This window comes from Onychostoma macrolepis, chromosome 03 (genome assembly GCF_012432095.1).
Source record: "Onychostoma macrolepis isolate SWU-2019 chromosome 03, ASM1243209v1, whole genome shotgun sequence".
Lineage (NCBI taxonomy): Eukaryota > Metazoa > Chordata > Actinopteri > Cypriniformes > Cyprinidae > Onychostoma > Onychostoma macrolepis.
This window is the reverse complement of record NC_081157.1, coordinates 12,493,959-12,520,598: the sequence shown is the minus strand read 5'-3', so window position 1 is coordinate 12,520,598 and position 26,640 is coordinate 12,493,959. Positions and strand designations below refer to the sequence as shown.

Here is a 26,640-nt window from a genome sequence, read left to right as displayed (position 1 = left end):
GTGTGAGAGTCAATGTGGTGAGCGAATGACCTCTGGTGGTGAGTGAACGGAAGTTCATAGACCGGATTCGTGACAACCACGATGAGAAGAAAAACCACCTAGTCTCGTTACATCCTTTTATTCTTTTACTTTAATTTCTTGTCTTTCCGTGACAGTTTCATTAAGTTAAGTTTGCTGCAAAGTCCAGCTCTGACTGCACCCGCCCCAAACTTCAACCAGACCAACTCTGCATCTTCAGCCAACGCCCAACCATTGGCTCCCCAAGGCTTCACTACAAACGACCAATGAACTGTCAGCCAATCAGCAACCTCTGGAAACCCCCTTTCTGCAACGACGACGACAAAAGGGAATCCCTTAACATAAAGACCACGCAAGCAAGTACAAACTCCAGATTCTAGCTGAACTGGTGCATTAAATATAAATGTTAGCCTCATTGAGAAACTCAATGTGAGGGTTAATTAAGTGATTGATGGTTGTTCAGGTCTATGCAATTGCACATATTGCTGTATACTTGGGATTTCACATTTTCATTCTCTTAACCTGTTAGCTAGCACTCCCCATATTGGGACTCACAGCTGAAAATGACCTACCTAATTTTAAATTATAAAATGTATTGAAGAGTTCTACAAACTATTTTAGGCATTACACATACCACTGCATGTTTTTCAATTCTAAAATTATTATAGACAGAATCTGTGGGGGAAAAGTCAATCTAAGGAAGCTTGTGATTTCTCTCGTGGAACACATGTGATGGCCATCTCTTTGACCATCAGTCTTGATTACTTTCCCCAAATTTGACAGTCTCCTTCCTGAGTTGGAATTATCAATAAGTGTTCCTTTTGTTTTAATGTTGCAAGCTGTTCTGGAAGAGGCTTGTTGGTTAAGCTTGCTCCAGACTCATGGCGCCAGGTTACCGTGGACAGATTTATGACGTTGTCTTGTTATCCGGGGCCTCTCTGTGGAATTTGGCTCTTTGGGTTGTTCAACACCAATCTGATCGAATCTTAAATTTGTCTGATTCACTCTCTGATATCCTACCACACACACACACACACACACGTTCGTTTTTGTGAAAAGTGGGGACATCCCATAGGCGTAATGGTTTTTTATACTGTACTTACTGTATGTGCTATTGCCTTACACCAACCCTACACCTAAACCTACCCCTTACAGGAGACTGTGCATTACAACTTTCCCCCAAAAAAACCTCACTCTGTATGATTTATAAGCGTTTTGAAAAGTGGGGACATGGGTCAATGTCCTGAAAAGTCACCTTCACCTTGTAATACCTATGTCATACTTTTGTCATTATACAAATCTATGTCCTGACTTTTCACAAAAACGCACACACACACATTTTATTTTTGACCACAAACAAAAACATTACATATTTAGAGTTCATATCCATAATCTTAAATTGAACCCAGCATTGCAGAGAAAATCTGAACAGCAGACAGAACAGAACAAATGTATTTATTCTTAGTTTAGTGGACATACTAACACAAATATCACTCTTTTTTGAAAAAAAAAAAAAAGCAAATTAGATCAAATACATTAAACATTGGTCTTACTGAAAACTGCTTCCATTTCCTCTAGATCTAGTACATCATCAGCAAAGTAGGATGTCTCTGGAGCTTCAGCATCACTGGAGTGTTGTGCTGGAAGAGATCTTACACACCCAGTCGTACCCTGCTTCATTGACATTACGTTGCCATGGTCATTTACCTACATGTTAACAGATGTGTTTGACACTAATTTGACACTACTTGTCTAGAGAAAGGTTTACCCAAAGTATTTTTGTGAGACCCACCCCTTTCTTTTCCTTTTTTAAATTTTTTTTTTATTATGCAAGTAAAGAATGTGACAATGTTTACATGTACCAAATACAGAACCCCATGGACCAAACATATAACATATAAGAAAGAAAAAAAAAAACTAAGTGATGAAGGTGACAATATTTACATGTGCCAAAATATAGAATCACTTGGACAAACAAACATATATACTGATAGCCAACATTACAAGTCTGTTCTGATTAGCTCCTGTATTTGCATTCATATGTCTTTGAGCGTGTGTGTGTGTGTGTGTGTGTACTGGTTTTTGTGGTTTACGGGGACACAAATTTGTTTAATGACATGGGTATGACAGAGGTATTACAATTTGAAGGTGGTTTATGAGGACACTGCCTATGTCCCCATAATTCAAAAGGCTTAAAAAAACATACTAAATGGTGTTTTTTTGAAAATCTAAAAATGCACAAAGTTTCCTGTAAGGTGTAGGGCAATAGCACATACAGTTTGTACGGTATAAAAACCATTACGCCTATGGAGAGTCCCCGTAAACCACAAATACCAATGTGTGTGTGTGTGTGTGTGTTTTTTTTTACTGTTCTTTGTATTTTGTATAAGTGGTTGCAAATTTGTTTTTTCTGCATTCTGTTCTTGGAAAAGATCTGTTAAAATTTTGTTAAATAATAAAAATATTTCTTTAACTTAAGGTCTTTGGACCTTGCATTTAACTACGTAATACAGTTCATTGTTAATAACTTTGAAACACATCTATTGTAGCATAACTAAAATAGTTTAATGTTACACTTACACAGTAACTACACGTAACAAGAGGGTAACAAGGCATCACTTTAGATTACAGCCCGCGGACGTTACACTTGCACAGTAACCACACGTAACAAGAGTGTAACAAGGCATCACTTTACAGCCCGCGGACGTTACACTTACACAGTAACTACACGTAACAAGGGGGTAACAAGGCATCGCTTTAGATTACAGCCCGCGGACGTTACACTTGCACAGTAACTACGCATAACAAGGGTGTATGTTTGCATAGTAGTTAAGAAAAATGTTGTACTACATTTTATTCTACTTGCCTCAAACCACATACGGAAGCTCAAGTGCACCAACAGCACTACAGCTATCAAAAAAACATCAATTCGGTAAATGTACATGTGTATTATGATGTTATATTTATATGCTATATCCTGGGAGCAGCTGGAAACAGGTAATCTAGTTTTCCACTGTACTGCACCTCAACAGACATGATTCGCTGCTGAGATGACCATATGCAATGCTCTTATCAGGTAAATTTTCATATCAATTTTTAAACCAAATCATAGCAGAAACTCGTTACAAAATTTCCCCATACTTTAGTAATCTCGACTATGGTGGTTTTTAACTTTACTATAATTACTAAATTATACTATAGTATAGGCCTACTACAGTTTACTATTTGTTTCAATGTCATGTAAGATATATGTTGTAATAATACAATAAGTACCCAGTATGTAGTGTAAAATATACTGCATCGTATATATGTTAACAATAAGGCAACTTATTGCAAACGTTGCATATTGTTCCCTTCTATTTACGAGTAGGTACTGTGGAGGTACTCTATAGTTACAAAATAGGTACGCTGTAAATTCTGTTTAATTACGCGTTACATTGCGGGCTGTACTCTAAAGCGTTACCGATTCTTTTATTCCAATTCATAAACATCAACTAACATATTCCATTAGTTAACATTAATCCAGACACATACACACACACACACACACACACATACATACATACATATATACCGTATTGTCCCGAATATAAGACGACCCTGATTATAAGACGACCCCCCTTTTTCCAGATGTACCTTTTGGAAAAAGGCTTTTTGAAAACCAAATCTTGTTTTTTCTTTTTTTTTTTCTCTCTCTCACTCTCTGTAAAACATTTTTTCTTAAATGATTTTCATATTGCATATTTTTCCTATTTTAATTTTTGTTTTGAAAGTATGGTAAATACTGGTAAAATGTACCAACAATGACATTGAAAAATATACACTTTTTGATATACCATTGAAATAACAGGTAGCCCATCTGAATTAGGCTATATAACATTTAGGCTATCCATCTCATAGTAGCCTACCAAAATTTAATTAACAGTAGAAGTGAAATCTTATTGTAGTCTTCAAATCTGGGTACTGTCTTATGTTTTAAAATCACTTACAGAGGAAGTTTGTTCCCATCAGACTAACATGACAGTCACGACTCATGCTCCTGTAAGCTTTTCTTTTTCTTTTGTTTTCACTCGCGATCTTTACAACACACATTACATTACACATTTCACGGCACACTCGTTTTATGCGTTTTTGGCGCCACCTATTGTTGTGGGTGTATTACTGACATGTCAAAGTCTAGACCCCGAGTATAAAACGACCGCGTTTTTTCATATGTATTTCCAAGAAAAAAACATTGTCTTATATTCGGGTCAATACGGTATATAATAATAATAATAATAATAATACATTTATTTTATATAGCGCCTTTAAAAGTTGCTTTCTCAAGGTGCTGTATATGAAAGCTTGCATAAAGGAAAACACAACAATATAAAACAATAAACTATAAATTCAACAAAAGATAAATCACAAAAAGCAATTCAATAGAAAACTAATCAAATAAAAGCATTCCTGAAAAAGAATGTTTTGAGAGAGGTTTTAAAAACAGATAAAGAATTAGCATCCCTAATGTCAGCTGGGAGAGAATTCCACAGTTTTGGAGCATACTGTTACGGGACTGACGAGACGTGAGACGTGCGGATCCATATGCAAGCTTTTATTGATGAGAGACGTGCTCATAACAAGCAGGGTCGAACAGTGGCAGACAGGTATATCATAGGTAATGCAAAGAGTAATCTAAAACGGGCGTGGGTCAGATGACAGCGAACAGTATCCAAAGGGGCTAGACAAGAGAGGTAATCCAAAACGTGGCGATAGTCCAGGCAGGGGAAAACACAATCCGAAACGGGCAAGACAAGGCAAGACTAGGAAAACTAACAGGGCTCTGTAGGGCAGCGATAAATGCATACAATATTCGGCAGTGAGGAGAGAAAGTCCATGGCTTAAGTAGGGTGTGTGATCAGTGCAATCAGCTGTGTGTGCAATCAGTGAGTACAATGGATGATGGGAATTGTAGTCTGGTGAAATGGACAGGATTCGTGACATAAAATGACAGGGTGGCATCAAAGACAACACCAAGGTATTTTATACACACACACATATATATATACACATTATATATATATATATATATATATATATATATATATACACACACTGCTGCTCAGAAGTTTGGGATCTGTAAGATTTTTATGTTTTTAAAGAAGTTTCTTCTGCTCATCAAGGCTGTATCGGTAACACTTTATTTTAAGGTCTCTTAACTAGCTGCTTATTATCATGCATATTACTAGAATATTAGCCATTTATTAGTAGTAATTAAGCACACATGAATGCCTTATTCTACATCCCTAATCCTAATCCTACCCAATACCTAAATTTAAAAACTACCTTACTAACTATTAATAAGCAGCAAATTAGGAATTTATTGAGGGAAAAGTCGTTGTTAATAGTGAATAAGTGTTCCCTATTCTAAAGTGTTACCGCTGTATCTATTTGATCAAAAATACAGAAAAAAAACTGTTATTTTGTGAAATATTATTGCAATTTAAAATAAGAGTTTTCATATTTTTTGGGGGACCTGTGATTTTCTTTTTTTTTTTTAGGATTCTTTGATTAATAAAAAGTTAAAAAGAACAGCATTTATTTTAAAAAATTTTGTGTTACAATGTACAATGCTATTCAAAAGTTTGGGGTCAGTAATTTTTTCTTTCTTTTTAAGAAATTAATACTTTTATTCAGGAGGGATGTGTTAAATGGATAAATATAATAGAAAAGATTTATATTGTTAGAAAATATTTATATTTTGAACAAATGCTGTTCTTTTTAACTTTGTATTCATCAAAGAATCAAAGTTTCCAAAAAACAATATGAAGCAGCACAACAGTTTCAACACTCATAATAATTCAGCATATTAGAATGATTTCTGAAGGACTGTGTGACACTGAAGACTGGAGTAATGATGCTGAAAATTCAGCGCTGCATAAATTGTTTTAAAGTATATTAAAATAGGAAACCAATATTAGAAATTGCAATACGATTTCACAATATTACTGTTTTTATGTATATTTGATCGAATAAATACAGCCTTGAGGAGCAGAAGAGACTCCCTTAAAAAAAACATTACAAATCTTTTTTTTTGAGTGTTTGAGAAAAAGGAAAAAAAACACCATTACATTCAGAAATAATAGCGGCAAATAAAGCGGAATGTTAACATTAAACACTATAAACATAGCTATTAGCTATTGTAGTCCCCCTCACTCCACAACAAATCCTTTAAATTTAATGATATTCAGTGGAAACATAATACTCCATCATTTTTGGTCATACAGATATCATTCAGTCAGTGCACTCTGCGAGTGGGGCTGTGAGAAAATAATAAATAAAAAGAGTGGGGCTGCTGTGAGTGCAGTCATCCATATTTCAAACCCAGTGGCATGACAACACTGGCCCTTGCAGCTGAAAAAAACAGCCCAGCCCACCGGAAATTCTCCTGGTGCTCCCGATTAGCCAATCCGAGCCTGTATTACATGCAAAGATATAATAGTAAAAGATGTATATTTAGTAATAAATACATACTGCAGACTTAAGGTAAAACAATCACACTGTGGGCATATGTGGCTACACAATCACAATGGGCCTTTTACAAACTTTCCTTGTATGATTGTAACTGCATCTATGGAGTTTTCTTGAGAGGTTAATGTGTGATTGAGTTGATCAATGTAATAGGCTGCGGGTGGGCTTTGCATTGAACTGGTTTGAAAGGAAGGAAATGTGGGAAAAGGAACAATGAGGGAAAGCAAGCAAAAGTAATCTGGGGTTCTATCATTTTCTGTTAATTCAGACCAACTAAAATTACATTTGATCTATGCACAATTGTGGTATAAACATAAACCTCTACAATACATGTTAGTTTATCATAATAATTCAGAGAAATCACAGTCTACAGGTTTCATTTGTGTGCTACATTCATAAGAAGGTAAGTTTTTAATCAGCTCTACGTACATGTAACTCTACTACAAATTCAGTTCAAATCATTTTGAGCCAGAAAAGTAAATTATCCAATTTATTATATTTAATTGTTGATGAAAGTTTTCTGCCTACACAAGGTTTTTTGCACACAGTTTGGTTAAAAGTAATATGTATTTGAGTTAATTATTTTCTCTGTTGCAATCTACTTTATTTTTTATTCTATTCTATTACATTTATTATTATTATTATTATTATTATTTTTCATCTTGTATGGTCAGATTTGTTACATTTATTAATTTGCTTTTTAGAGGATTTTCTAGCACACAATTTAATTCCACCTTATTTCTCTGTTCTTCTCCAGCTTTCCTCATATCCTCCAGGTTCTTCATCCATTCATCTTTTCCCTCCTTCTTCAGTCTGGGAATCAAGAAATCCAGATGTTGAAGAGTGAAAGTGCTGTCTGATTTTAATGCGATCTTAGACAGAATCATGATGCTGATATAAGCTTCATGCAGCAGGTTGGACTTTTCTTTTTGAATCTTCTCCAGATCACTCTTTAGTTTTTCTTCTGTTTTCGTTTTCATCTCAGACTCTTTCATGATACTTTCAAGCTCCTTTTTAGTATTTTCATATATTTGTTTGTCAAAGCTGGTTTCAGGATGGTCACCAGTGCATTCATTCTCCTGTTTGAGTTTATCAAATGTCATAATGACTGTTTTTTTTCTCATCTCATATTTTTTGTTCTCTTGGACATGTTTGCTGTAATGACACTTCCTTGTACACACAGTGCAGTGATTGTTTTCCATGACTGAACACCACGAGAGATCATTCACCCACCAGCAGCCCCTCACATGACAGTTCTCCTGACAGACGGAGCAGCAGGTTGCGTAGCTGTTCCTCCATGATTGATTTTTAATGAGGACTTTTTCTTTGACTGTTTTTGTTACTGTAAACTCAACATTCTTACGGTTCTGAATCTCGTCTCTGTTCTGTCTGATGGATTTCTGAATCTCAGTCAGTTCTTGCATTTTTATCTCCTTCTCATTGATTCGCCGCTCCAGATTATCGACACAGGCCTCAAGTCGTCTTCGCTCTTTCAGAACATCTAATGTCATCTCAACACTTTTTCTGTTGTTTTCCTCCAGGAGTGTGAAGAACTGATTCATGCTTTTTTCTCCCATTTCCCAGGCTGACCTGTACTTTAGCTCAAACTGTTCATCTCTTTTGTCTTTCTGTCGGTTGTTGAACAATAAGTGAACGGGTTGTTTGTTTGTATTCTTTCTGCAGGGTATTTCTGCTGTTTTAATGGCATCAAGAGCATCTTTTGGAGGTAACCCATCTGACTGTGACATGAGAAACAGTATGCTGTTCTCCATATCTTTACCAAGTATAGACAGAACTGAGTGAAATATGTAAAGCTCTTTTTTAGAGAGTCGATTCTGAGACGCCTTCATCACGAAACACACTGCATCAATATTATGAATCCCATCCTCATCTGAAAATAATCTGATCAGATACTCAGAAATCTCTCTGTCCTTCTCGTGTTCTTCAGTGTTTCCGTATCCTGGAGTGTCAATGATGGTCAGAGATGTTGGGTTTTCTTCAACAAACACCTCATAAACCGTGATCTCTGAAGTCTGGGATTGTGATTGATCTGCATCTTCAGTTTCTTCTGTGATTTGATAAAACTCTTGATCTTCAAACTTCACTCCCAGCATGTAGTTGATCATGGTGTTGATGATGGTTGTTTTCCCAGTGCCGGTTTCTCCCACCATCAGTATGACTTTGTTCTGCTTGTTTCTGTCTCTTTGTCCATATATCCACTGTCTGACCTTTTCATTAGTCCCATCAATCTGATTTCTTTTTGTGTTCAATCGGTAAAGCGCTGGAGGACCTTGTTTCATTAGAATGGCATCATAACGTGATCTGCAAAAGAGAAAATAGTTTTGGGGGTGGGGGGTGCTCAGCATTTTACATTCATTTATTTTGTATGAACTTGCAAATTATGCAGATTTGTCAAGATAATATTATTTAGCTTGCTAACACTAATTAAAGAAGAAAAGCTTACCGCATCTCATCTGATTGATTCCCGTCACCTGTTTTTAACAGCAAACAGTTTCAAAGATTACAAAATATGACAATATAAATAACTTGTGATACTGCTTTCTGTAAATACAAAAAACATGGCTTGAAAACTTCATAATGTAATTTTCAAACTTACAGTTAAAAGCAGTAGGACGATCAATACTCTTATCTGAAACACCACTATTATCACTGCAGTCAGAGTCACAGCGATGTTGATCCATCTGAAAGAAAAAGATTCACTCTTAATAAAAATATCCATCACATTTATGTAGTACATCACCGGTTTCTATAGAGCTGCTGTATTGATGAAATTCACTAAATGAATAACTGAGGATTTTTTTTACAACTGAACTGAATCAACTGACTTACTGCTGAACCATGACAAGCTCTAGTTTTCTTCTAGAGCTATTGTTAAGCTGAAAGAAACTTTGCTGCATAATTTCCTTTTACCACTGCTACTTTGAAACCCTCTGTATTGTAAAAAGTGCTATATAAAAAAGGTGACTTGACTGGTGATTGTGCTGAACAAATAATAAGATTTAGATCTCGCAATTATGCAGGTGGGTAATTATACTGTATATTATTTTGAAATAATAATTTTAAATAACTGCTTTTGAATGTGTGCTTGCTTTTCATATAACAAAATAACTAAAAATAGAAATTGCAACAAAATAGCAAAATAGAAATATTAATTTTGAACTGCGGGTTTTGTCTGGTCAGAGGAGAACTGGCTCCACGACTGAGCCTGGTTTCTCCCAAGGTTTTTTTCTCCATTCTGTCACAGAGGGAGTTTTGGTTCCTTGCCACTGGTCGCCTCTGGCTTGCTCAGTTGGGGACACTTAATTTCTAGCGATTATCGTCGATTTGATTGCACAGATACTATTTAAACTAAACTGAGCTAGGTTTCATTGACATCTCTGAATTCAATAATGAAATGCCTTTAACTGAAAATTGAGTGTTTAATCTTATCATTATACATTACTGACACTCTATTCTCCAATTTGATACTGTTAAATGCTTTGACACAATCTGTATTGTTAAAAGCGCTGTATAAATAAAGGTGACTTGACTTGACTTTTCACTTTCGCTTTTGTATTCGTGATCACACATACTCTCTGTGTATAGTAGGAGTGTAATGGTTCTCAAAATAAAATCAATTCAAACCATGCCGTTCTCCACCCACGGTTAATCTTATATCTGACGACGCATCTATATTTTAAAAAATAACGATTAAAACAATTTTTGCTAATTTCCTAATTTCCACTTCAGAATTCGTAATTACAAGCTTGTAGTTTTAAATAAAAAAAATGCCATTTGAAATTAGAACCAAACGCTGCATTTTAATCACGATAATCACAGGTTTTTTTTTATTTAAATTTGATTGTAGCATTTCAACATTTGAAGCAAAAAAAGAATGGTCTGACTTTAGCTTTATGAAATAAATGCTAAAACCTGCATTAAACAAAAACAGCAGAAAGGCTGAATTTCACTCTCTGACAGCAGGTGGCGTTTATGGAACATCAGTGATAAGAGGGGAAAATGCCATCAGTTGCCTTTAGAAATACATTCATATAAACCCCCACCCCAATGTTTATATATATATGACCCCGAATAGTCGACGATTCGAAGCTTCGATAGGAGGAGCCTGATTCAACTCCCAATCTCACAGTCGAATATTCGCAGTGTGTTATTATGATCATGCCATTTTGGCTAAGTGGGGGTGCTCAATGTCTGATTTCACATAGAACTACTGGTTCCTCTTCAGGAACTCGAGCTGTGTCCCAGAACGCTAGGGGAACGCCTTCAGCATGACCGCGCTCTGATACAAGTGTAATCTGTCCAATGGATGGGCGAGACGTCACGGGCAGGTGACGTAATGGCCAGGAAGCATAAAAGCACATGCGGTGGAACCGGCGTCAGCTTTTGTCATTCAGCAACCGCTACTCTGCGTGTGTCTGTCGATCTGTGTGGTGAGTCTTATTTAGTGTTGTTTGTCACCTGAAATAAGCTCCACAATGTCTAAAAGTGCAGAAAATCAAGCACTTGGGCGAGAGCAGATCGCGTTACAGGCTGTGTTCTTCACTGCTGGGGATACACACAGTCCGTGTGTGGTCTGCTTGAGAGCAGAGCACTCAGTCAGCTCTCGAGGGAGCTGACTGCCCGCTTTGCGAGCTTTGTCACTGCGTATGCTTGCTCTCAGAGGGCTCTCTTTGAGGAGGGAGCTTTCAGCTGCGTTCCTCGCAGTGCCGGCCCCGCTTTCACCGAGGTGGAGCGGCAGTTGCGCTTGTGGGAATCGCAGATTGATCAGGTGGAGGGTATGAAGATGGGCGAGCCCCTATCTTCTTCCTATTCCATCAGATCCAGCGCCCGCTCTCTGGGATCGGAAGCCCGCCCCGCGGTTTCTTCCCCCCAAAGAGAGGGCTCGACGCTCCGCCTGTCTTCCTCCGAGGAGGTGGACGTGAAGGATGTCGATAAGCTTTGTAAAGTTGCATTGTCTGCACAAGCATATTATGAATGAGGAACGAAGTTTGCGTTGTCAGCTCCAAAAAAAAAAGGGGCTGATCGTGCTTCTCGTGGACCTGAGATACTCGCCACCCCTTTGGGGGTCTCTAGAGCAGCTAGTTCGGCTTTCTTCTTCTGGTGTGCTGTTCCAGGATACCGAACTAGTCGCTCTGATTACACCAGAGGCCAGTCTCCAGAGACTGGTTCCCTTAGGGGGCACCTGGCGGTGTGGGAGCCCCTGCCAAGCGTGTCTCATTGGGTCCTGCCTTGCAGGCTCTGGTTCTACCAGTCTAGTCTTCCTAGAAGATGACGCAGGTCTGAGGACAGTCGCTTCATTAGGAGACTTCGGCTGAGGCAGTCCTGGTGCCCATGGCCCAGTACTTATGAGGGCAGGCCCCGCTGGGGAAGAGCGGCGTACTCCGCGGTATACGGTGCCCGTCTCTCCTCTTTTCCCGATCAGGTAGGGTACAAGTGATTTCAAAACATTTCAGCCGGTTTATATATATCGTGTATATATTATTTGTAACCCTTTTCTTAACCCTAGGGGTTAATTTAGTTAGTTATCTAAACACAAATCCTGGATCCCCGGCAGTTAGATGGTGAATTAGGCCGGTATTTTTCTTTTAGCGTTTACAAAAACAACAAATATTTTCTCCTGTACCAATTTTACCCAATCCCTTTATTGAAGATCAATTAAACAATTCTTATTTACAATTCACAGGAATTCAATAACTTTGTAAATGAATTAACTTGCCAGACTCAATGAAATATCAAAATACAAATGTTAAAGAGAAAAAGAATAACAAAAATGTATTTGTTTTACATTAATGTAATAACTCCCTTTTTTCTTAAAGAAAACAGTAAAGGAAGAAATGACTAGCCTTCTTATGAAAGAAAGCAGGTAAACAATTATCTCTGATGATATACAAGTTACTACTTTTCTTTTAAATGAAAGATATAAACCTCTTTTTCCTCAGAACGGTTCTTGTTCTTTCACATTTATTACACTCCTCCTTAATCTTAGCTTTGTTCCTATTTTAGAATACTATAACTCAACTGAGCTCTATAATGTCAATTCAGAACCCTATTCTGGCAAAACACTCAGTTGCCTCCAGCACCACGTAATACAATAATGAAAAAAACAATCTCTTTCAAGATCAGTTATACACTTGAAAAAACTTGCAGTTCACCCCATACACTGTCTTTCAGTACTATATGCACATTAATTACATATCTTACGATCAGTTCAAATATATGTAAGTCAGTCAAACAGTTCAAATGTACGATCGATCGTTATCGTTGGGGCCCATTTCGTTGGTGCACATTAATCAGATGATGATGAATTCAGAGTACTCGCTCACAGTCAAGGAGTCACGAAAATGAATCAACTTACGTCCTTCCGATGATAATGAGGCAATATTGAAATCACTCACGACACAACCTCACTGTTTCTAGTCTCAAACAGTCCCTGGCACACGACGAGTCCAGTCCAGCGAAGTCCCTTGAAGAAACGGGATGCGTCCAGTCCCGAACGAATTCAGCACTCCTAACACGAATTTCTTTGATGCAATCACTTCTCACGAAGGCCGAATGTCTCTAGCTATCAGCACACACAGGGTGACTCAGATGATCGTGAATAAACAAGGAAAAGAAAAAACCCTTTAAGCAAACAAACCAAAAATAAACAAGGGTTGTTCCCTTTCACTTTGGGCCTTATATTACTGAAAATATACACGGTCTCCAAACTGACAACGATTCAGATTTTGCACGCACCCCGAATACACATGCAGCCTAGGCTCGCCACGTGCGATGCTCCTCCCCCCTTCTTCCTCATTACGTGATTCACGTTATGATCAGGGTACCTGCGGGGTCTTAAAAGCATTGAAAAAGTCTTAAATTTGATAATCTCAAATTAAGGCCTTAATAGCCTTGAATTTGGTATACAAAGTTTTGGATTTCGTTACAAAGGTCTTATTTTTATTTTATTTTTGCCTTTCCTAGGATTAAGTTCATACCGTAACAAAATTAACTGTTACTAATGTAGGCTAATTAAAAATTCATGCAGCGTAACGTTGAGTGCACCTCGCGCTCCACGTCATAGCAGAAAGCGCAAAAGTGTGCGCACCCGTTACAATGGTTACTAGGCAAGTGAGGTACAGAACAAGATAGTAGCTAGCCTAGTTTGTCGGCTAAAATGGGAAAGTGTCGGTTTATTCCGCTGTGGCCAAGGAATCTGAATTACGTTTGGGTCAAGCCTGTGCCAGGAAATGACCGCGAGGCCTATTGCTGTTGGTGCCGGAAATCTTTTAAGCTAGCGACGATGGGTGTTACGGCCCTGGACTCCCATATGAAGGGTGCCAAACACACCGCATGTAGTACTGCTCGCCAGCGCCAACCACCTATTGTGCAGTTCTGTGCACCGCAGACCTCTTCGGTTACTGAAACAGCTCTGGCTATCAATAATGAAGAAATTTCTACATTAGAAGCATTGCCACCACAGCCAAGGAACATCCTATCTTACTGTGGCTCGACACCAACTCTGCGGGCAGAGGTGATGTGGGTCCTTAAAACAATCTCTGAGCACCACTCTTACACATCGAATGAGAACATTACAGAGATTTTTAAAACCATGTTTCCTGACTCCGAGGTTGCAGCTACATTCTCGTGTGGAAGCAACAAAACTGCATATATTACTAAATTCGGATTGGCTCCTTTTATAACTAAAGAACTGACTGACCAGGTCAATATGGCCAACGGGTTTGTGGTCATGTTTGACGAGAGTCTCAATAAGATGACGAAAAGTAAGCAGTTGGACCTTCGTATCACGATACTTCGGCTCGCAGTTTATGGGTCATGCAACGGCGGTGGACCTGCTCAAACATTTCAAAGTTTTTATTTTGAATTTTAAAAATGTTGAGTTTTTTTTTTATTTATAAATAATATATGATATAGTTAAGTAACATAACACGACCAAGTGAGCTGTTCTATAATATCACGATTGCAAATGATACATTGAATGTATAGTTTAATAAACAAGTAGCCTAGTTAACATGTAGTCACTTACAATGTAGACGCAATATCGTTTTATTCTATTTCACCGATGAAAGAAAAGCAACACTAAAGTGCTGTGTTTTGTTATTAAATGATTCAGCATTTTGAACGAATCATTTTAATGAATGACTTAATGATTCATTTATTAAGACGGTCACTTTCCGCCACCTATTGCTTTATTGTCATCATTGATTTTTTTATATTATTTGTTTAAACATCAATCTCATAAAATTATTACAGTTGCAATTTTGCAGTGTAAATGACTTAATTTGATTGATAACAGAGTTGGAGCAGCTAAAAAAGACAAGACAGACCATCCAGGAAGTTGCAGAGCATCTGAGGAGGGATGCAGACAAGATGGCAGAGGAGGCTGAGGGCAACCAAGGCAGCAAAATGGCTGAGCCAATTGCCAAGTCAAACGCGTTGAGAAGAAGCCACAAGCAGAAGTTGACAGAACTTGAGAGCCTGGGCGAAAAAATTGCAGCCAAGGCAGCAGAGCTGCGAAGGCTGTAGTGTTCAACACCAAGTTCAAATTTATTTGTTTATTACAAATCAAATGTGTGTTACACTGTTGCGTATGTATTAAATATAACTGATAATTTAAATAAAATGTTTTATTTAATTCAAGTAGCCTACTTGTACATAATTATTTTCTAGGGTTCAAAAGGGTTTATACAGATTTGACATTTTCCCCTCATACTTCTGTCGGAATGGGTACGAAGTTGGCATTGAATTTCATTTGAAATGGTATTAAAAAGGTCTTAAAAAGCCTTGAATTTCATTTGGAGGATCCCGGGGGTACCCTGATGATGCAACCTCAAGCTCAACAGTCATTGGCTTGCAATAGTACACCTGTATTGAACACTCTTTCTCATTGGATATAAGCAAGCATGTAGTTGTTGCATCATATTTCAAAATAAAATAACAATAAAATAAAAATACATTTTAATACTTTGTATTATTTCTGACACAAAGCATGTTAAACAAGGTATATTTTAGGAGTCCCTACAATTTATCTCATATAAGATGCATTTGGTTGAGTTACGCTGCAATAAAGCACTTCATTGTAGTACTACTTATCTCTTCAGCGCACAGCGCGAGCAGAACAAACAACAATGCAGAATATTAATGATTATGACTGGGAATGTCATATACATAACTTTATAATGAGAACACTATTACAATAAAACACTGTGAATTTTTAGAGTTTAGTTGCTGTGTTTCTGCACATTATTGCGTGAAGAATGCGTCCACAAAAGGAGTTCATTCAGAGCCGCGCAGACACGTTCATGCATGCGCATTTTGTGCAGATAGCCTATAAGCCGTAATATTAACGTTATGTTGTATAAATAATGAAGCGTATTCTATATGAGATAAATGATGAGTTAAATTCCATTGATTAAAACCTGCTATCAAATGCTTCATTCTACTGGTCATCTTCAGCGCGCACAGCTCAAAATAGAAATGCAGAACATTAAACTTGTCATATACATAATGTTATGAGAGCACTATTGTAAAAAATGTGAATTCTTAGGGTTTAGCTGATGTTTAATGCTATATTTTAGTCAAGACATAAAACATTATTTTTGTATCTGCGAGGCATCAGTTACACATTTTCCCTGTGTGTTAACGTCAGTAATTATGACTGTTGAATATCTGATTTTACTCTTGGTAATGTAGCCCCCTGCCCCTCCACCAAACATATGATTCGACTATGAAAATCCTTAGCCGGGGACACCTCTAATATATATGTGACCCTGGACCACAAAACCAGTCTTAAGTGTCAATTTTTCGAAATTGAGATTTATAGATCATCTGAAAGCTGAATAACTAAACTTTCCACTTATGTATGATTTGTTAGGATCGGACAATATTTGGTCGAGATACAACTATTTGAAAATCTGGAATCTGAGGGTGCAAAAAACTAAATATAGAGAAAATCACCTTTAAAGTTGTCCAAATGAAGTTCTTAGCAATGCATATTACTAATCAGAAATTATGTTTTGATATATTTACGGTAAGAAATTTACTAAATATCTTCATGGAACATGATCTTTACTTAATATCCTAATGATTTTTGGCATAAAAGAAAAATCAATAATTTTGACACATGTAATGTATTTTTGGCTATTGCTACAAATATACCCCAGCGACTTAAGACTGGTTTTGTGGTCCAGGGTCACACACATATGTATATATATATATATATGTATGTATATATATATATATATATATATATACATATATATATATATATATGTATATATATATATATATATATATATATACAATGTTTTTGAAAAGAAATGATAGAAATTGATACTAAAAACATTTATAATATTACAAAAGATTTATATTTCAGATAAATGTTTTTCTTCTGAACTTTCTATTCATCAAAGAAACCTGAAAAAATTGGTAACACTTTAGAATAGGGAACACTTATTGACTTAACTATGACTTTTCCCTCAATAAATTCCTAATTTGCTGCTTATTAATAGTTAGTAAGGTAGTTGTTAAATTTAGGTATTGGGTAGGATTAGGGATGTAGAATAAGGTCATGTAGAATAAGGCATTAATATGTGTTTAATTAGTACTAATAAATGACTAATATTCTAGTAATATGCATGCTAATAAGCAACTAGTTAAGAAATCCTAAAATAAAATGTTACCAAAAAAAAAAAAACTATTTTCAACATCACCATAATAATAAATGTTTTTTTGAGCAGCAAATCAGAATATCAGAATGACTTCTTAAGGATTGTGTGACTGGAGTAATGATGCTAAAAATTTATCTATTTATTTAAAAATAAATCATACCTGTCACAGCAGATGTTCTCCCCTCCACCATATTTAAAGTTTATGGCAAGTTTCAGGAATTTGGGTATCAAAATTATTCCTGAACTTCCCAGAAGTAAACATGACATCAGAGGGTGTCAGGGTTGCTGCACACTTTGCAAAATAATTTTTAAGACCCTAACAGAGAAAAATTTATACTATTTTTGCACAGCAGAACAAACAGCCGTTAACACAGTTTTAAGATGTAAATGTTTATTCAACAAAATCAGTATCATCAAAACCGATACATCTCAGTATATTTTTTTGTAGCTTAGAAGCCCTTCTCTCAATTTCTTTAACCAACTTATCTAACTCCTCTTTCTACTCCTTGTATCATCTTCTTAGTGTTAGACTTTGTAATCAGTTTTAACACATGTAACAATTTTAAAATTAAATTAATAACACCAGAACTGATACAGTACATCTCAGCATTATATTTCTCGTAGTTCAGAAGCCTTTCTCTCACTCTCCTTCTCCAATTCATCTAGCCTCTCTCTTCTCCTTGTAGCGTCTTCTCAGCGTGTTTGACTTCGTAATCAGTTCTGCCATCTTTGTCCCTGTCATACTTAGCTTTTTCTGCAAAGCTGTCTGCATCTTTTTCTAGGGTCTCGCAACCACTGTGGACGGTTCTTCTTTTCTTCCATAGAACTTTTCTTTTATTCATCTATTTTTCTTTTATTCAGCTATTTTTCTTTTAGTCATCTGCTCATCCTTTGTCTTTTTCCTTCTTTCCTCATCTAGGTACATTCTGAACCTGGTCCGTGCAGTTGCACAGTAGTTTAGCAACTCTTTTGTAAGAGGTACCTGGGTCACTGCACCATACACTCTCACATGGTCACAGATAAGTCTTTGGGCAACAACAGTTTTTTCATCCATGTTACATGTTTCCACCTCTTTGTTGATTGAGAACCCACGTTCAACTGCCATGGGAGAGAATCAGCAGCTTTTTCACAAAACCCCACAACTCAGGTGATGAGGTGTTCATATGCTGATGCAAAATCATGTCGACCCTGGAGTTTGGTTCTGTGGGACTGAAGTCCTTGAAGCTTGCTGCTCTGGGCTCACTGAAGAGGAATTTTTCAAAGTGCTGTGCAATCACATCACCTGTATTTAAAAAAAGGAAAAAATCAATATTGGTAGTTACTTACACATTGGACCTTATTCTAATGCATTCTAGTTGTGTCTGTATCTCCAGAAACTCTACCCTCTGTCTGTTTCTTATTCTTGTTATAGATGTTTTCTGAAAGTTTTTAAACCGTATATTTCACCCCCAGCCAATAACAGCACAGTGATAATGTGACTTTAAATATGTGACCAGTTGAAAGATTGTAAGCAGTGTAATTAAAGCACAACTCTGTCTTACAAAACTGGATCAGACAAATTCCTAACTATTATTTAGCAACTGTTAGACTCGACAACTGCTTAACCTGTACAAACTTCTGGATGAGGCCCTTTATTTTCTGCAAGCACACATCTGGCTCAGAGTACATTTTATTTGGGTCCAGACATGTCATGCTTTGGACCAAGTGATACTTCAGTGGACATTTATCCAGAATCTTCTTGCAGATGTTTGCAAGAGCGGTCCCACAGTCTTTCATGAACTGCAGCTGACTAAGCTCACCTACTCTGCTTTGACTCCCTGATGTTCCCTGGCAAAAATAGAAACAAGTGATCTGTGCAAGATATTGTAGCAAGTTTTTTTTAGAAAACAAGCATTTAGTAAATTAGTAAATGCATACAAGTGCAAACTTATTGATTTGTTTATTCTTGTTTATATAGAAGTAGGAAGTAGACCTGGGAAGGCAGCTCCAGTTCCCACAGGATATATGCAGCACCACCTTAAGACCAGACATGGTGCTGTGGTCTGCAGCTGGGAAGTCAGTGATACTGATCGAGCTGACAGTGCCATGGGAGGAGGGATTGGAAGATGCCTGTGAGAGAAAGAAGGCGAAGTATGCAGACCTGGTCGCGGAGTGCAGAGAAAGTGGATGGAGTGTGAGGCTGTACCCGGTGGAGGTGAGAGCCAGAGGCTTTGTGGGCCGATCAACATCATGCCTGCTCAAGGACCTGGGACTACAGGGAGCCACACTGAGCAGATCCACCAAAGAGCTCTCTGAGGAAGCGGAGAAAGCAGGCCACTGGCTCTGGCTGAAACGACGAGACAAGGCTTGGGGAGTAACACCTAATTAGGTTTTGCTGCAGGGGGTGTCAGGGAGACGTCCCTGTTCACTGCCCCGCCACCAGGAGACGTTCTGGGTTAAGGGGCGAAACGTCAATGAGCGGTGGTCCCCAGCTGAAGATCCTGCAGCAAAACCACGCGGTATGCGCTCAGGTTTAGGCCTGCCTGAGGGAAGAGGACGCCCCTGCCATGCATAGTCCACCACAGGCACCGTAGGAGGTGTGACAGGCCTAAGGTCCAGCAGAAAGACCACCTCGCTGTAATGAATAATTTATTATGTGAGTTTTTAATGATTTAAGGTTAATGATTAAACACAAATAGCGTAGGTTAACCATGGAAAACCAAATTGTATTGCATTAAACATAACATCGCATAACAAAGCACTGATTAAACTACAAAGCTGTCACAGAACCATGTATAATTACAAACTAAATTTACTATGACTGTTATTTATTTCTAAAGTAACCTTCACGTAGGATGAAAGTATGGGGAAAAGTCATTTCTGCGACAACTCCAGCTATCCGACACGCGCGTGCACAGCCTGTTTCAAACATCCGCGAATCATAGCGCACTCAAACGAGTCTTCTGTGAAAGCACAATGAGCCCGTGCTGCTGCTTCTGCACCACTCCCTGCACTGCAAAAGGATCCTCACTTAATTTTGTTCACACTTTGCTGATATACTGCACTAAATTGCCAGACACTATATAGAGATGTGAGAATCAGTGAAGACATCCGCGATTTCGGAGCTGACTCTAAAGCTATTCAGAGTTATTTCTCCCCATCCCTACTCAAGGGCACCTCAGTCGTGGTATTGAGGGTGGAGGAGCGCTGTACATTCACTTCCCCCACCAACAATCCCTGCCGGACAGTGGCGTAGCCAGGGGAGGGGCCATGGGGGCACTTGTCCCCCCTGAAAAGTGATTGGCCCCCACTCTTCTACGTGTCTGTCACTCAAAAATTCAAATAATATATTTCGGCTTTAATTTAAATAACGCTGCTTCTCAACAACCGGGACTTAGAATAGCCAGCTGCTGTTTTCCAACGAAAAAAAGCACATGGAAGTTGATCTATTTTAAATACCTTTTTTTTTTTTTTGCAGCGCTAGATTTTGCACTCTTTCAGTGTTAGGACAGACAGCACAATTAGGCTTGTGTGTTTTTTATTTTTTGGCCGGTACACAAAGTGATACTGACATGCGAAGCAAATCTGATGAATACAGGTACATCTCAAAAATTAGAATATCGTGAAAAAGGTTAATATTTTTTGTCACTCATTTCATAAAGTGGAAACCCATATATTTTATAGATCCATTACACATAGAGTGAAATATTTCAAGCCTTTATTTCTTGAAATTTTGATGATTACGGCTTACAGATTCATTGTCTCAGAAAATTAGAATATTACATAAGATCAGTAAAAAAAGGATATTTTAAACAGAAATGTCAGGCTTCTGAAAAGTATGTTCATTTCTATGTACTCAATACTTGGTTGGGCCTCCTTTTGCTTTAATTACTGCCTCAATGCGGCGTGGCATGGAGCTGATCAGTTTGTGGCACTGCTGAGGTGGTATGGAAGCCCAGGTCGCTTTGATAGCAGCCTTCAGGTCTTCTGCATTGTTGGTCTGGTGTCTCTCATCTTCCTCTTGACAATACCCCATAAATTCTCAATGGGGTTCAGGTCAGGCGAGTTTGCTGGCCAATCAAGCACAGTAACACTATGGTCATTGAACCAGCTTTTGGTACCTTTGGCAGTGTGGGCAGGTGCCAAGTCCTGCTGGAAAATGAAATCAGCATCTCCATAAAGCTTGTCAACAGAAGGAAGCATGAAGTGCTCTAAAATCTCCTGGTAGATGGCTGCGTTGACTGTGGACTTCAGAAAACACAGTGGACCAACACCAGCAGATGACATGGCAGCCCAAATCATCACTGACTGTGGAAACTTCACACTGGACTTCAAGCAACATGGATTCTGTGCCTCCACTCTTCCTCCAGACTCTGGGACCTTGATTTCCAAATGAAATGCAAAATTTACTTTCATCTGAAAAGAGGACTTTGGACCACTGAGCAACAGTCAGTTCTTTTTCTCCACAGCCCAGGTAAGATGCTTCTGACGTTGTCTCTGGTTCAGAAGTGGCTTGCTAGCCCTTTTCCTGAAGACGTCTGAGTGTGGTGACTCTTGATGCACTGACTCCAGCTTCAGTCCACTCCTTGTGAAGCTCTCCCAAATGTTTGAATCAGCTTTGCTTGACTGTATTCTCAAGCTTGCGGTCATCCCTGTTGCTTGTGCACCTTTTCCTACCCAAATTCTTCCTTCCAGTCAACTTTGCATTTCTGTAAACAGCCGCACCTTTCAGTAATGACCTTCTGTGACTTACCCTCTTTGTGGAAGGCGTCAATGTTTGTCTTCTGGATCATTGCCATCTCAAAAACATTGCAAGAATTAGATGTTTTGTTTCCAGTCAAGACTTGGAGAAACTGGTCCATGCCTTTATCACCAGCAGGGTGGATTATTGTAATGGTCTCCTTCCAAAGAAGACCATTACACAGCTGCAGCTCATCCAGAACGCTGCTGCCAGGATTCTGACTAGAACCAGAAAATCTGAGCATATCACACCAGTCCTCAGGTCCTTACACTGGCTTCCAGTTACATTTAGGATTGATTTTAAAGTACTTTTACTCGTTTATAAATCTCTAAATGGCCTAGGACCTAAATACATTGCAGATATGCTCACTGAATATAAACCTAACAGACCACTCAGATCATTAGGATCGAGTCAGTTAGAAATACCAAGGGTTCACACAAAACAAGGGGAGTCTGCTTTTAGCTATTATGCCACCCGCAGTTGGAACCAGCTTCCAGAAGAGATCAGATGTGCTAAAACATTAGCCACTTTTAAATCCAGACTCAGAACTCATCTGTTTAGCTGTGCATTTGTTGAATGAGCACTGTGCTACGTCCGAACTGATTGCACTATGTATAATCACTTTCTATTCTTAAATGTTTTCAATTATTTTTAAATCAATTTTTAAATCACTTTGTTTTTATTGTTGTGATTATTATTTTTAATTTCTTGTTATTATTATTTTTAATGACTATTTCACTTCCTTTTATGTAAAGCACTTTGAATTACCACTGTATATGAAATGTGCTATATAAATAAACTTGCCTTGCCTTTCCTATTATTAATAAGCATAAATATGGCATTATAAAACTGATAGCATTTGTTTATGCATCACAATTTTGCATTTATCATCAGCTGTTCAACATTTGTATCCTTATACAAATTGTTAAATTGTTAAAAATGTATTGAATTGTATTAATAATAAATTTGCATATTGTTATTATTATTAAAAAAAAGTGTATATTTAAGAAATTTAATAATCTACGATGGATAAATAATTAATTTTGTTGTAAATATAACCTCTTGATTCTGGTACCCACCTCTGCTAAATATGTTTCTGATCTGCACAGCTCGATTTGCTTCACCTGAATGTCACACATATTACTGGAGAACCATTTGAGCAGGCAATTCACTCGCCTCAACTTATAATAAGAGGGAAAAGTTATTTGGTATGTTCACTGTACCAAAGACCATTTCTGACCCAGGAAAACCCTGTTTAATGTTTCAAGGCAGTCAAATAGATAAATTAAAGGTGTATTTCACCCAAAAATGAAAATTCTGTCATCATTTACTGTCAACCTTTATGATTTTCTTTCTTCCATGAAACAAAAAAGAAAATGTTTTTTGTCCACTGTAATGAAAGGCAATGGAAATCAAATCTAGCTCTATTTTGATCACCATTGACACTCATTATATATGGACAATAACTTTCTTCACAATTTCTTTTGTAACATGGAAAAAAGAGAGTCATGATTTGGAACAACATATGTGTCATGGATTCACCAGGCTCTCCCGCCACACACACACACACACACAGCACTCTTTCACCAGCCTTCTGATGACCATCAACTGCACTCTTCAGCTCATCAATCGGCTCGGCATTAAAGCATTGTTGAATTTTATTATTTTTGTGAGCTTTACACTATTCACACGTTGGATTATTTTATTTATTACAATTTTTCACTTCTGAGAAGTGAAAAGTTTCTACAAATTGTATGTGACTGTTCAGATTTACTGCAGTGAATAAATGCCATTAAAAGATAATAAAAGATAAATAAAAGATTTAAAGTTCAGTGATACTGTTTATTGCTGATTTTAAAGCTTACTTAACTTTAAACAATTCGGATATCTACAATTAAGCATATATACACAACATAAAATTGGCCCCTCTCTATTAATTGTGGCCCCTCTTGTGCCCCCCAGTTGAAAAAATCCTAGAATCGCCCCAGCTGCCGGACCTGAGACTCGAATCCGCGACCTTTGGTCAGACTCTCTATCCATTAAGCCACGACTGCCCCCAAAAAGTGCCTATAAAGTGTTTTTTTAATCAGCCTATTATTATCGATTAATTGACTGTGGTTTCAGTTTGATAAGCGATCCGACCCACTCTTAAAAAAAAAAGATTTGCAAAGGTTTCAAAGCTTCATGGCCATCATAGGCGCGCAACGAAAACATTTGACACAGCCAAAAATCAATTTCTTACTGCGCCACTTGCTGAAGCATAGCCTATAGAATCATCTTCAAAAAAGGACAAATATTACAGTATTTAGAAGTTGTTTAGTTATTCCAACAGAGCATATTTAAAACAGTATTTTCTTTCCTTAGATGTTTGCCGCAGTGTGTTTAGTTTCGGTTTCGTTTTCAAGCGTTTTATTTCACTGCATCATTAGCCTACTAAATGACCATCACAACTCCATGTATAATGCAAACTTAATAGTCCAACCTTGTTGCAAGCAGTCTTGATCGAAGCGTTTGTATTTGCGTCTTGCTGAAAGATGCGATGAAAGCAGAGAAGCTCGAGCTCAAACTCCACGCGTCGCTACAGATGAACTCTGTTTTACAGCGCGACGACAAGACACGAGTTGCACAACTTGCACAAAACCAATATATCCAATCTAGGTTAAAAATATTTTTGTAACACAAATAAAAGACAAACAAGGCGTATATCTATCCAAAATTAAATTAAAACAACAACAGCGAACTTTCAGCGTGTAGATCCTCCTTCCTCCTTCTTTCCGTTGGGCTCCACGTGGATGCTGGAGAAGGAACTTTTTTTTTAACACAACAATCTACACACCAGTCGCGTAGCTACTTTCATCTGTGGCCCACCCAATGAGAAGTTTGTAATTTTCTAAATGGATGTAATTTATTAAACGATACTAATAAACGTCTTATTTCACTGTAACTTTATTTATTAACAATATTAAATGCTTGTTTTCATGGTCAATTACAGGTCGTTTCTTAGTTTTCCCTCTTCCTATAGGTGCATATATCATCATACTCTTGTCAAAATGATGATTCGTCCGTTTATGTTTACGACCTATGTTTACAACGTAAGGATATTATAGTTTGTGAAGTTAAATTTGAAAATAGCCCAGTGAAGCAAACATAAATCAGATCAATTCTTTAAGAACTAAAAGTCTTAGCAATAAATCCGGACCGTCTACAAATGAAACCCGACAGACCACCTGAGGGTGCTGGATTTATCGATTGGAAACTTCTGCACCAAGTGTGTTTGAAACATCATATTAGCATAGGTACAGTGTTTGATCCACTAAACAGATGCCTCCTTTGTGGAAAGAAACACATAAACGTTGTGCTAGATCCTGGTCGCCACAACAAACTGCATAATATGCAGCTGCGCACATTTCTGCGGTCCTCGATGTGCGTGTACATTTGTTACTGTGTTTATTCATCTTTGTTAACCAGCTCAGGCAAATAACAGATACAACTTTTAATTTTAATAATGTCCTATTAGTAAATTTTGAAATGAACATTAATATAACAAATTACTAATGTTAATGCATGCTTTAGAAGTACTGTGTAATGAACCTTGGTGCTGTATTTTTTGTTGGCAATTTGACATGCAGTTTTCATATGCTACACACCTGGCCCACCCAGTTTTATGTAGACCCACCCACTTAAACAATTCTGGCTATGCTAGTGCTACATACATCACAAATATAACTTAAAATTACAATATATGACTTGAAATGATGCAAAGCAATAAAGTATAAACAACCAGAATGCAATACACCGTGATAATGTACTACTTACCAAATATAACAGTTTGGGTAAATAAATTTAAAGTACTTTACAACACATTTACATTCACTTTACAACATATAATAGCCTTTATTTAATAACAATCTCCATTTATAACATTTTTCATACAAACTAAATATACAGAAATGAAGAAAAAAAGTCACCTACATCTCGGATGTCCTAAGGGTCAGTAAATTAACAGCAAATTTTCATTTTTGGGTGAACTATCCCTTTAAAGCTCCAGCTGACAAACATTACATCTGTAATACAACTGCAAAATTCAGTTTAAACTTTGTTTAATGAACTAAAAAAACAAAAACAAGCTAGACAATATTTGTAAATGTTTGTTTGCTAACATTTTATTTCTGTTCACAATTACATCTTTAAAATGAGGCAGAAGTAAAAAAAAAAATGAACCAGGTGTTATAGTAGTAAATAAATGTAAGTGTTACAGTTTATAAAATCAAATCAAGTCACCTTTATTTATAATGCACTTTATACAATACTGATTGTGTTCTAAGCAGCTTTACAGTCAAAAAGGAAAACAGTTTGTCAATAATGCAAGAGGACATTAACAAGTCATTTTTCCAGTTAAAGTCAGTTCATTGATGATTCAGTGTTGACATCATCCAGTTCAGCTCTCTTCCAATCGTGTCTATGCAATCAGCCAAGTGTCCCCAAATAAGCAAGCCAAAGGCGACAGCGGCAAGGACTCAAAACTCCATCGGTGATAGAAACTGAGTAGAAAACCTTGGGAGAAACCAGGCTCAGTCGAGGGGCAGTTCTCCTCTGGCCAGACGAAACCAGCATGGCGTGGTTTAATTCTAGGCTGCAACACAGGTCAGATTGAGCAGAGGACTTGCCTGGTTCTCGTGGTCTTGTCCAGATGGCTGTCAG

The 26,640-nt window shown here is 37.5% G+C and overlaps 1 protein-coding gene across 6 annotated transcripts; it reads right to left on the bottom strand.

Moving 5' to 3' along the window:
- Window positions 1–761: 761 nt before the first annotated feature.
- On the bottom strand, window positions 762–24,747 carry LOC131537179 (uncharacterized). 6 transcript variants are annotated; one of them, XM_058770470.1, is made up of 5 exons: window positions 24,422–24,747; window positions 9,146–9,230; window positions 8,993–9,020; window positions 7,263–8,850; window positions 762–6,705 (listed from the first exon to the last, which is right to left on the bottom strand). In XM_058770470.1, the coding sequence occupies exons 2-5, from the start codon at window positions 9,228–9,230 to the stop codon at window positions 6,670–6,672; spliced, it is 1,737 nt and encodes a 578-aa protein (XP_058626453.1). In that variant the 5' UTR covers window positions 24,422–24,747; the 3' UTR covers window positions 762–6,669. The 6 variants fall into 6 exon arrangements, 2 of the variants coding, with proteins under 2 accessions (XP_058626453.1, XP_058626454.1); XM_058770471.1 differs by lacking the exon at window positions 24,422–24,747 and having other exon boundaries at window positions 762–6,473; window positions 9,146–12,219; XR_009270203.1 differs by lacking the exons at window positions 762–6,705; window positions 7,263–8,850; window positions 8,993–9,020; window positions 9,146–9,230 and adding exons at window positions 17,054–18,501; window positions 18,825–19,833.
- Between the last annotated feature and the right edge of the window lie 1,893 nt (window positions 24,748–26,640).